Source organism: Protomyctophum bolini (genome assembly GCF_963924005.1).
Source record: "Protomyctophum bolini genome assembly, chromosome: 11".
Classification (NCBI taxonomy): Eukaryota; Metazoa; Chordata; class Actinopteri; order Myctophiformes; family Myctophidae; genus Protomyctophum; species Protomyctophum bolini.
In genome coordinates, this window is record NC_137872.1 from 17,264,821 (window position 1) to 17,277,667 (window position 12,847).

At 40.0% G+C, this 12,847-nt stretch overlaps 1 protein-coding gene across 1 annotated transcript; it reads left to right on the plus strand.

The window, feature by feature from the left end:
* The first annotated feature begins 32 nt into the window (after positions 1–32).
* Positions 33–11,217, plus strand: LOC308323611 (ras-related protein Rab-35). The gene is made up of 7 exons (XM_080775369.1): positions 33–301; positions 1,033–2,036; positions 2,861–2,911; positions 3,448–3,571; positions 4,885–5,009; positions 6,962–7,086; positions 9,749–11,217. Exons 2-7 carry the CDS (start codon positions 1,982–1,984, stop codon positions 9,890–9,892), a joined length of 624 nt encoding a protein of 207 aa, XP_080631495.1. The 5' UTR covers positions 33–301; positions 1,033–1,981; the 3' UTR covers positions 9,893–11,217.
* Positions 11,218–12,847: the final 1,630 nt, after the last annotated feature.

The following is a 12,847-nucleotide window of genomic DNA, read 5'->3' on the forward strand; positions in this document are numbered from 1 at the left end:
CACACAATTGGATAAGTGATCGGTTTTGTCGCAACAGCAAACGGCAGTGAGCTCACAGGGCTGATGTTGAGTCATTTCATCAGCAGCAAAGCAACATCGCTGCTCGGCTGCTGCTTTAGCGTCGTCAGGTGAGGTGTGGTCGAAAAACAAAACACCATTCCTTCCTCCAGCACCACCGGGCTCGGGGTTCGAGAGTGTTTTCGGGACGGCACTGGGGGACATGAGCGGCACCACTCCTGCTTTTAGAGCCGCCGAAAGACTGAGCAGCAGCATGGGACCGACGGGGGCTGACTCGAGACGGGTTCGTTGAAAGTTATGGAGAAGTTTTCTTCTTGCTAGCATTGTTGACTATGATGATGTCGCCAACTAGCTAGGTGTGCTCTGTTGACTGAGAATGGAGTGGTTGGGTAACGTTAGTTAGCATATTAAACTATACAACTTCTGAACTTTAACGTTTAGTCTGCTAGCACAGGCGCTAGCTGAAAACTTTCAGCCTGAAAGTCACTGAAATCCCAATGTATACGCCATAGTGGGATGTTGTCGCTTGCCGACTAAAACAGATCTACAACGTAACATCAGCGATACAATTTGTAGATGTATTCTTGTCGTGCGACTGTGTTAAAGACAAGTTGTTTAAGTGTTTCTCTGTCCGCTAAGGTTCCCTCCCTGTCTCATCTTCCAGGGTGACTTGTTGTCTGTTACCTTCCACAAGAGGGGGGGGAATGAGCCCAAGCAGTAAGCACTGTATATGTGGGTGGTGTTGGTTTTTTGGGCGTATTTAATGATGATGGAGAGAGAGAAGGGTGTATGCAATGGCAACATGCATGCAGGGTGGGTAAAAGCAGGATGGGGAAGTTATATTTAGTGACACAAAGCTGCTGGTTGTGGCAACGCAGGAGAGGGAGGGGCACAGCGATAAGGTCATCTGGGATGGAGAATTATATACTACAATGGAAATTATGACTGCGATTTTTTGAACCTCAGAGTTGATGGCGAAACCCTGATCATCCTCTTTTCCTTTCCTCTTCTCAGTCTTCTTAAACCTGGAGGCGAACGTGCAGAGGAAGCTGGACAACCTGTTCGTAGAATGAGACGGGGAGGAGCAGATGTCGCTTTGCTCGTCTGTCTGAGGAGAGGAAGTGAAATTAAGGAATTATTACTTGAGGCATCGGATATAACCACTACATAACGTCAGAGGGGACAGCATCCTAGTTTCTGCTCTTTGTCCCAGAGACCTCCTGTCTAACAAAGACACAAGATTACAAATGAGGGACCAAGTTGAGGATTGGCTTGCAGCAACTTGATTGATCTGCAAGTTGTCCATGCATCCACCCATGTGTATATTTTTTCGTGTTGCTGTCACGATGTCAAGCAACAAATACAGTTAGAAATACATTTCAACGGTTCTATGTGAAGGACATCTAAGTTCAGCCACTGCAAAGCAGTAGGGACAGACCTCTTGGAATTGTATACTCTACCAAAGTGCTCCAGGCTTGCCATTGATAGTGTGAAGGACGAGGCGGGGAAGGGAGTGCACACACTGAGTTGATGGCAACAAAACTGTGAATTAATTTGAGGAGTATTAACATTTGGATGTGGTGAGCTGGGATTCCCCAACTGGAATGTTGGATTGGAAACTGGAACTAAGGTGGAATCACGGGGACCGTCACCTTACTTGCCTTAGCATGAATCACACATGTCAAGTGTATAAAGCGATCCACCTTCACTGGCTGCGGTTGCACGTGGAAAACAAAACATATATGATGTGAACATTTAAAACTGCACAGAATCTCTTAAAATTTTGGAAATCAACTGGAAATGACTGTATAGGGAAATCCTTTTCTGGAAAAGTAACACTACAATGATGTGTTAGCATTTGGGGAAGAGAGTGAAGGTTTCTGGGGACATTGCACCATTACCTCCTGACTGGAACTATCTGTGTTTACTGGGAATTGGTGGGGAGACTGTCCACAGCAGTAACATGGCGGCGAAGGACTACAATCATCTTTTCAAATTGCTCATCATTGGAGACTCCAGTTAGTGCATTTTGACTTGTCCTTTATTTACCTGCAAAGAACAAATTCCACGATTTATCTTATGTCACAGCCTGCTACAACTACAAGTAGGCCAAGCAGTCAAATCTTCATTCGCATTCATTGTTAGTCTATTCTCCTCAAGGATGTGATCTTTCCTGTTTTTGAGTTGTTTTTGGACATGCTACTCATTGAGTTCCACTGTAGTTTCATTTTTTTTTTTTATCTCTGGCATTTTCTAATGTCCTGCTGATCATAAACCTTGGTATCCAACAAAGCAGCACAAACTAGCAAGTTTCACAGTTTTCATGACTAAACAGACAGTAAAACAATAGTACAATCATCTGATGGCAATAATGACTGTAACTGGTCTTGCATGCCCATTCTGGGTTCACAGAGGTTGAGTCGACTAGACTACCAAAACAACTCATTATTTTCTTCTCTAAAATAATCCTAATTATTGCTAGAATGCTAGAGCTTATAGATCATCTATTTTCGACAAAGAGATTTGGTGTACCGTAGAGCAAAAAAGGAGGGCCCAAGTACAGACCCCTAGACAGTGACACCCTGGTCAGCAAAGTATATACTTACATTTTGAGATTTATCTTAAAAATCTAGAGGTTTAGATTTCTTTTAAATGTATTCTGTCGCTTTTTGTACTGTACTACTGTATACTAAGTTCAGGCATTCATAGGCCCTTTTGGAAGATTTACTGTAGACTTCTGAGGTTTGGCTGTAACCGAGCTATTGATCTAGCAATCTATTGCTTATTAATTGTTGTTAGACTGAGATGTTGTTAATTGTGCTCTCTGTCCTCCCTGTTGCAGATGTAGGGAAAAGCAGTCTCCTCCTACGCTTCGCAGACAACTCCTTCTCTGGTGAGTTATTGTTTCACCATTGTCTCAATCTGCAAACAGGGGAAGAGTGTTCTTAAGTTATTTCACTCATATCAGTAAAATGTCTACGCAGTAATCTTAAGATTAATTTCGTTGTACACTTGTGTCCAATGACAAAATAAAATCCATCCATCAATCCATCCATAATTCATATTGTCCAAATGGTCTCCAAGTCTGTATTATTAGCGTAAAAGTGTAGCATTGGTATGTAGCAGCATAACAGCTGCACATGCCATAATACAGTACATTTGCTACATCATATAGCACTCTGTTAGATATGTCTCAAAATCACACCACAAAACGATTATGGCATGCCGATGGCTCAATCTCTATCTTCATCACAAAACGGTTTAACCATTTTCATTCTACAGCTGTTAATGTATTTGCCTATTTTCATTGAATGTTCGCCTATTACAACATGCCCAGAATAGGGATGATAGGGTTCATGGTTGGTTCAACTTTGTGCTTTTTTTACGTTTGTTTTGATGTTTCTAATGCTTCGCTCTGATCTCTCTCAGGCAGCTACATCACTACCATTGGTGTGGACTTCAAGATCCGCACGGTGGACATCGACGGGGAGCGTGTCAAACTGCAAATCTGGGACACGGCGGGTCAAGAGAGATTCCGAACCATCACATCCACGTAATGTTAATACCCTTTTGGCCTGGATTATATAAGATTACTTTTTTTCCAAATGGAAATATCCTAAAAAAAACTGGGTCGTATTGTAATCAAGGACTCACTAGACTATTTGACATTCAATGTTATTTTTCCACAAATGAGTCTTGAAAAATGGGGATCGTCGACTTATATCCGGGACAATACGGTACCTCAGGAGCACAGTTTTCTTCTGCACTCCAATTATAGATGTTTATGCATGTATATTAAGACTCTACAAAGGCTGTGATTTGCAGACAAAATGTAACTATTTTGGAACTGTCATTCACAGTCAATGTGTGTCATTACATGTAGCATCATAATTGTAGTGATTGCAGCTTTTCCACAAATGTTGGGGCTCAATTCACTGTGGTAAAGTGCATTTGTAGTGAATTCCATTTCTTCAAACAAAAGTTTGGGAGGAATGAAGTTCAGTTCATTCATATATACATATACATACAACATCTGGTAGGCCAATTTTGAGTCCCAAACCACTGGTTGAAAACACGACTGGAGAGAATGTGTGGCAGTACGTTACATTCATTCTCATGTCATAAATTGTTAAACATTCTGTAACACATCACATCATCTGTACCTAAACACCCGTGACTTCTCTCAGAGACTGGAACATTTTATTTATATTCTGTCATCAGACGGCAAGTAATCCTTTATTGCTTCATGACATTTGATCATGCTTTGAGTTCAAAACCCAATGATAAAATACAAAGAAACAGACGGTCAACACCAATTTCCAGCATTTGTACTGATCATGGGATATCATGGAATTATGAGAGACACATTGCTGACAGCAGATCAGGCACTGTCATGATGTCATGGAATATTAGGGAAGTTTGCAAATAGGTCATTCTACAGGAATCTACCGGAGTGTGTGTGTGTGTGTGTGTGTGTGTGTGTGTGTGTGTGTGTGTGTGTGTGTGTGTGTGTGTGTGTGTGTGTGTGTTAAAACTTTAGACCAGGGTTAGTGACGCCAAGTTTATACTATATAGGTGTTTATTTTTGTAACTATAACCCTACTTCCTTTCTTTGAAGGAAGTTGGGTTAATGAAAGTGAATAACCTCTGCTTGGCCTTGTGGTTTGAAAATGCCCAGCACAGACTGATCATTTAACAAAAAATTATAATACATTTGAACCGTGAATTTTAATCATGAATAACGACCCAGTATATACAAGCACATACTCTTGATAGTGTGACCCTGTCAAAACGTTTCATGACACATGTTTAGCCCCCCACCCAATGTTGCATAAATGTCACAACTGTTTCTCTTCTCGTCCACAGGTATTACAGAAACACCCATGGTGTCATTATAGTTTACGATGTGACCAACCCAGAGTCATTTGTGAATGTTAAGAGATGGCTGAATGAAATCTCTCAAAACTGCGACACCGTCTGCAAGATCTTGGGTGAGTTTCTGTTTTTTTTGTTTTTCTTTTGGGATTTTGCTATTGGGTGATTGACAAATTGTTCCCTCCGACACAGATGCACTCTGGGTAACTTGAAGTTACTAAGCCCTGGATAGACACTGGATCACACCGATCTTCTTTTGAATCTGCAAGAGTCTGTTGACTCTTTATCAAGCACACAACAACAAGGCAATTCAAAGTGCTTTAAACAGTTAAGAGAATAGAAAATAAGAATAAGGCGAAATAAAGCTCATTAAATTATGAGTATAAAGTCACAGTACAGTACAATAAATGTGCAAAAGTGCAGTAGTGAGCTTTGAAGTACTGAGAGTTGTAGCAGAACTGCAGTATTCTGGTAGTTTGCTCCAGATATGTGGTGTATAAGTGCTGAACACTCCTCCTCAGCATTTAGTTTAGACTCTGGGGACTACTACTGACTCATTGAAACACTGGTTGTATTTGCATATTAAATATTTAAAACCTTCGACTGGATTAGTCCTTGGAAGTTACCAAGGACTTACAGTTCATTTATTTACTAAGCTGTATGTCCATTTTGTGAGATCACCAGGGATTAGAAATGGCTGACTGAAGCACATGTGTGTCTATAATTTCCTCCAATACAGTTTGTAGCAGGCAGCAAAGAGTTGGACTGATTTGTTGGTTCAACACTAAAGAAACTTGCATATCTTGTTTGATGCAGCTAAATGCTTGTAGGACATTAATGCAATTACTTTAATTCCCTTCCCTGGTTATCTGTTTCTTTGTTATTTACACCTTGCGTAATTTCCTTCTTTTGTCATATTTATAAGCTTTGTAGATCAGCCATTTTCGTTTTGAAAATGTCTGCCTATTATGACATGCCCAAACTCTGGACTCCTGGTTGGAAGTGGTTAATTGCTGTCCTATTAATTACAGTATGAATAAGCCATTCTTGGCTTCTTTGCCTTTACATGCTTTTTTTTTAGTTGCCTTGATTTAATTTTAACTAGATTCTCCCAGCAGAACTCCCTCCACATTCTTGACGTACATTATGTTTTACACATATTTTCCCATTCATCAAGAGTGATTGTAATCTCCAACTCTTTTTCCCATTTTTATTTTAATGTACTCTGGAGTTAGTCCTGGTTGATACCAGGCCCTTGTATACATTAGACACTGGTCTTTTGGACTCATATTTATAGGCCCGGAGCCTTTACATGCTTTAACCACCTACCTAAGCCATACATACTTAAAGGGTAAGACCACTTTTTTTGAGGTTTTGGTTGTGTAGTTACTTTGCCATGATGCAACTCCAAATGTGGACAAGAAATTAAAAAATACTGCTCCAGTGATTAGAAATTGATAATTCAAAATATGCTCCTCATTGACTTACATTGTAGCTAAAACAGCTCTCAAAGTCACTCTTTTAGTACGTAAACAAACACAAAGAAAGTTGATTCAGACAATATAGAGCATCACCAAAACTCATGTAGTTTTATTTTTTCATAAAAATGTTAGATTCCTGTTGATTTTACTATTTGAAGATCTGGATCCGGATCCAGTCCGGGTTTTCTTCCCAATAAAATGGACAAATCAACAGGAAGATAACATTTTTATGAAAAAATAAAACTACATGAGTTTTGGTGATGCTCTATATTGTCTGAATCAAGGAGTCAATGAGGAGCATATTTTGAATTATCAATTTCTAATCATTGGAGCAGTTATTTTTTATTTCTTGTCCACATTTGGAGTTGCATCATTGCAAAGTAACTACACAACCCAAACCTCAAAAAAAGTGGTCTTACCCTTTAATATCTTACGCCGAATAGCCAAAATAGCCTTTGTACAAGCTCTCAATGCCTTCATGATTTCCTTTTTGGAGCCCTTTCTGGTTGTTTGTCTAGTGAGTTTACGTATAATGGCGGTGAGAAATAAAATGTCTCCTGTACCACCTTTGATGTCTCTCCCTTCAGTGGGCAACAAGAATGACGACCCCACCAGGAAGCAGGTGGACACCCAGGATGCACAGCGGTTCGGCGACTCCGTGGGAGTGCGTGTGTTCGAGACCAGCGCCAAAGAGAATATCAATGTAGAAGAGGTGAGCTTGGGAGGGGGTGGGGGGTTAAAGCAAAAAATGCTATTTTCCACATAAAGTGCTATTTATGTTGCATGACATGAAGCCCTGTATCCCAATGATATGGCTCAGTGGCTCCCCACTGTCGTAGTTGTGGTGTGGACTCTGCCATCCACTTGAGTTGGAACAAGTTTAAAGACGATACATTTATTACATTACATTCTTTTTAAGACTTGTTTTTGGCTTTTCTACTTTTATTGATAGTACAAGTGAATAATGACAGGAAAGAGGGAGAGAGAGAAGGGGAGAGACATGCAGCAAAGGTCATGAACGGGACTGACTTCATCATGCATCTCGTTTAGAATATTAACTAAGTTATAATATAAAGTATTCAAACAATTGTTTGAAATGGTGAGCTGAGAACTAATTGTACCTAGTATATCTAGGCAAACACTTTTTTTCTTTTCTTTTTTTTTTAGATTTAATTGTTTCTGTAAAATAAATGTAGACAAATAATAATGAAGGCTGTGCCCTCATACCTTAGGTACCCATATCATTTATAGATGCTGGTTATCCACATTTTTAATCCAACAAATCACAATCTGCATGCCGCCCCTCACGAAACCAGATTGCTGGTCTGAAGGAGGTAAATGGTGCATTTATATAGCGCCTTTATCCAAGGCACTTTACAGAGATTGTGCATTACATTCACACACACCATGCAAGGCACTAACCTGCACATCGGAAGCAATTAGGGGTTCATTGTCTTGCTCAAGGGCACTTGGACACTAACTCTGGGGGAGCCTGGTTTCGAACTGGGAACCTTGTGATTTTCATCTGGTCACTCTACCCCTGAACCACTGCCGCCCCTGTAACTAATTGATTGGCAGGTTAAAGCCATTGCGGATTGCAATATGAGAACCAATCAAAACATGTCATACGACTTGAGCACAAACAACGTTTGCATTCTTTATTTTCTCCACAAAAATGTTAGTATGAGTCATTAATGGTCACATGTAATACATGTGACCATTAATCTCGGTCTGTTTTGGTCGCATGTAATTGTGTGTGTAATTGGGATTTTAACTGGTGTAATAGAACTGTCACATGTCAAATTTGCTGCAGTTTAACAGTCATTACAGCAATGGGTCTTAACTGTAATTAATCTTCTCAGTCCACTTGTAAAGCTACAATCCATAAGTTTGTTGTCCACCTCTCCCAATGGAGAGAGGCAATTGCAACGATGTCCAACCTACAATAAAGATGTTGTTGGCACATCTAGTGACCAATCGGGTCAAATTACTTTGTTGACATTGACAATCAGTTGCTGTCCTACCCAACACCAGGGTCTAAATTTCTCAATGAAGAGTAGAGACCACCTCCAACCACTGCAGATATACTGCTAGTTTTAACATACTCTACCATAAAGATTGTTTAAAATATAATTTATTCATTTAAATGAATCATGGATTGTAGGTAAGTGATATTTTTTGGTTAAAGATTTTTGTTAAAAGATTAAAGCACTATATTCTGATAGACGTCATTGCTATTGCTATAGAGTGGGTATTTCAGTTGGGTTGCACAATTCCAGCCAATCAAATGTATTTGTAATGTATAGCACATTTTAAAACGACTCATCATACCAAAGTGCTTCGCAGGTCAGAGAAAACAATACAATACACCAGTGTAAAATAAAACAATAAAAACAATACATAGTTATGCAGTTATGTTACAGTAGAAAAGAAAAAACGTTAAGAGCAGTTTAAAAGCAACAAGGCAAACATATCCTATGTATTAAAGTGCAAGAGCATCAGGGGGATTGAAAGGCTTGTGAATAGGGGTGTCAAAAAAACGATTCAAATTAGAATCACGATTCAAAATCGATTCATAATTTCCAAAAATCTTTTTTTTTTCTTTTCTGGTTACAGTTACAGGAGTTTTCACTACATGGTGTTTGTGATATGAAATGTAAACTTACCCTAATCACAGTAGAGTAAACATCATGTCTTCAGTCATTTTCAAGTTATTTTCAAGTCACTTCAGTTGGCTGGAGTAGATTGTGATGAAATCCTATGTATTGAATTGAGAATCATTTTGAATAGAGAAACGTTTTTTTTTTTTTTTTATATCGTTTTTGGATTGAGAATAGAGTTGAATCGAAGAGCCTCTTCTTTGTCGCTGGAATTGCTAGGAGGAGTCTGTCTGCTGACCTGAGGGTCCTAATGGCGGGATATGGGGGATATGATAGGAGGTCGGCGATGTAGGAGGGGGCCAGTCGGTTCAGTGCTTTGTAGGCAAAAAGGAGGGTTTGATCAGGAGAGAGTACCCATTTATTGTTCCAGTTCCAAATTGGTTTGCTCATTTATTTGTCATCACTTCAACTTCAGTTGTTTAATCTGTATCCTGTGTGCGTTCTCTATCCTGATTGAATACAATTGGTATCCTGACCTGAAAATGCATTTTCTGTTTAAAGAGCTGGAGAGACATGGCGACTCATGTTACTGAATAACAACTCCATAGCAATGAGTACTATCAGAATATAGAGCCATTTAACACTTATTGTAACTATAAAATATCACTCGCCCTACCTTTTTAACTACTAAATTAATTAATTATAATTTTAAAATTGCATTTAAAAAGGGATTTGTCATGTTTGTCATCTCTCTTCCTCCTCTCTACGTCTCAGATGTTCATGGCCTTCACTCACATGGTCCTCCGGTACAAGAAGCAGAGCCAGAACCGTGCGGAGAAAGAGCGTGAGAGAGATGACACGGTGCACATCAACGCCCAGAGAGACCACCGGAGGAAGAGAGGGAAGAAATGTTGCTGAGATCTACTGGATGCTACCGCTTAACCACTTTACACCTGGCGTCCATGTTTTGGGCAAACTATTATAGGCTAAAACTTTCATAAATAGCAAGAAAATAGCTGATCTACAAGCCCACAGTGCGTCTTGTCACGACGAGTTGTGTGAGCTTATAGAAATCCCCTTTCTTATTTTTTCAAGCTGTTTTTTTTTTAAATGGGCCTTAAAGCAAGATGACACTTTGGTAGAGGTTTGGGTTGTGTATTGAAGTTACCTTGCCTTGATGTAACTCCAGATATTGTTGAAATATCTTCTATAGTTGCTCTGTTAGAAATTGATTTCCCCCAAAAGAAATAAGAAATAAAAAGGAATACTAATTACATACATTTACATTGTAATACAGATACATGGGAAAAATATACAATGCTAGTTCCATTGATACAAGCCGTAACACAATCGATGAAATAAAAGCTCTCAAAATTAACCCATCTGACCACTTAACCACGGCGGCCCAATGATTTTCACGTGAGCCCTGATCCAGAAAAGGTTGGGAACCACTGACTTGCATTGCACAATTAAACTGTTTACAATTTCACACTCACTCTGCGACCTGGTTCACTGTGCATTATAAGTCAATGAGAACATTTTGTAATATCAATTATCAGCAACTATTGAAGATAACTCACGAATATTTATTTACGTCATGGCAAGATGACAATTAAAACCTCAAAAACAAAGGGTCGCTGCACTTTAAAGTGTGTTGACGCTCAATGGAAAACAGTCAACGCTGAAGTCTATAGGGAAAATTGTGCCTTATGCTATCACTTTAAATTTGCAAATGTCCCAGATGTGGTGTCAATTTATCTAGCCAAGCAATACAAGTCGTCTCTGGAGTGAAAAAGTGGTTCAAACCCTGTGTGTAAGTCCAGAAGTTTTACATGCATTTACCTTGCACTGAGAAGGCACAAACGGGGAGGGAGGGAGCAGGATAGCAAAACCACTGTTTATGTGCAGACTTTATTTTGCTAGTTAGGTTTTTACAGTATGGTCGGCTGTCAGTTCCATTTTTTTTAAAAGGGAAAAAAAGTGTCAAATGTCCACTAGAAGTGTAACCCAGAGAAGATGCTAACACACTACTAAAGGGTTGTTCTCTTAAATACTAATTCAATCATCCATGTGCTCTGTGTTTGTGAATGTGATGATAATCCTGGACTAGGTATTCATCTCATGACAATAAGAGCCCCAAAAGTGTTCAACATTAACTAGGCAGTGTCTTGTCTGTTTTTAATGCAAATTACTGTTTAACAGCAAACAATCTTGTCTGACTCCAAATAAACAAAGCAATACAACATGTCTCTCTTCAATATGGCATTAAACATCCTACACATAATAACCCAGTTCCACTTCTGTGTGTTGTGAATTTGTGACGATATGCAGGAGGTTGAATTTGTCAGTGTAAAGTTACTAGGTACTACTTTGATTTTCAATACTTTTACTACTTCTACATCTCAGAGGCAAAAATTGTGCTTTTACTCCACTGCAATAAATATTTGAAAACTTTACATCACATTTCATCACTGGACCACCAATCAGAATTTGATCTGTTTTTGAGCGGCGCTAGGCATCTGTCCAGCTTTGTTTGTTTGTGTGAACACAAACACGATGATTTGCTTGGTTGATCACCCCATAGCGATGATTTGATTGGCTGAGCAAAAGCAAAGTACACATTTGTGATGATTTGATTGGGTCAGCACGGAATGTGATGTATGATGATAAGAGCGCCCCTCACATCATACACAACTTTTAATTTTTACATATATATTTTTATCCCACGATTTTGTAACCCATTTTTCACCCCTGTGCCAATCATCTACTGTGATCCTGGGCTCTACACACCCTCCGCCAACCTGGGGAGAGCAACGGACTTAACTCATGCTCCCTTCATGCCTGAGTGTCCAAGTTGCTCCTTTACACCTGACAGGGGGGAGTTTCCCTGGTTGGACGTAGCGCGTGGAAGGAACACGTTATTCCAACCAGTTCCTTTCCCCTCCATCAGGCGCCCCGGCTGGCCAGGGGGAGGCAGTTTAGAGACCAGGATTACTGCATGTTTTTGTGAGGGTATACACCTACCTTAGGGGACACACAGAAAGGCCCTTTCGCCAACCCCGCCTTCGGGTATGGGCACTGATGACGCGGAGGAGGAAACACGCCGCCAGCACCCACAGTGCCCCGAGCGGGAATCGAACCCAGGACCTTCTAGCTGTGAGGCGACAGCACTACACACACAACTTAATGCAAGTGTGATTTGTATTGTCACTTCCACAATATACACTACAGGGGAGCAAAATACTGTTCTTACAACTCATGGTGCTTCACATTTAAAAACAGAAGAGCTTAAATAAAAAACATTTGATAACAAAACAAAAAAAACAATAGAAGAGGCTCTGCTCTATACTTTTTAATGTTTTTAAAAACACAGAAAGGCCCTTTTAGCCAACCCACCTGCTTTTAAATCTACAATGGGCCACGCATGTAGAGGTAGACGGTAGAGCATTATTCTTCACACTGTGAGCTGTTGTGCTGGCTGTGCATTAAAAAGCCAAGTGGCCAAGACATTGTGCTCCATAAACATTCAAACATCTAAAGTCTAGAGTATGCAATAGCAGTTGTGAACAGGACAGGTTATGAATAGGCCTATAGACTATAGGTATAACAGGCACTGTCAGATCAGTTACGCAACTTTTGGGAAATCGAATCCCTTGGAATCCACATGAAAGAAATGCATTCTGAGAAAACATAAGGAAGACATGGCAGTGTATTCCCACTGTAGGCTGAGGAAGAAATGCCACTTGACAGTTTTCAAATCAGCCTCATGGTGGCGCTACAACAGGCCAAGTTGCGTCTCTCACTCACTCACTCACTCACTCACTCACACACACACACACACACACACACACACACACACACACACACACAAAC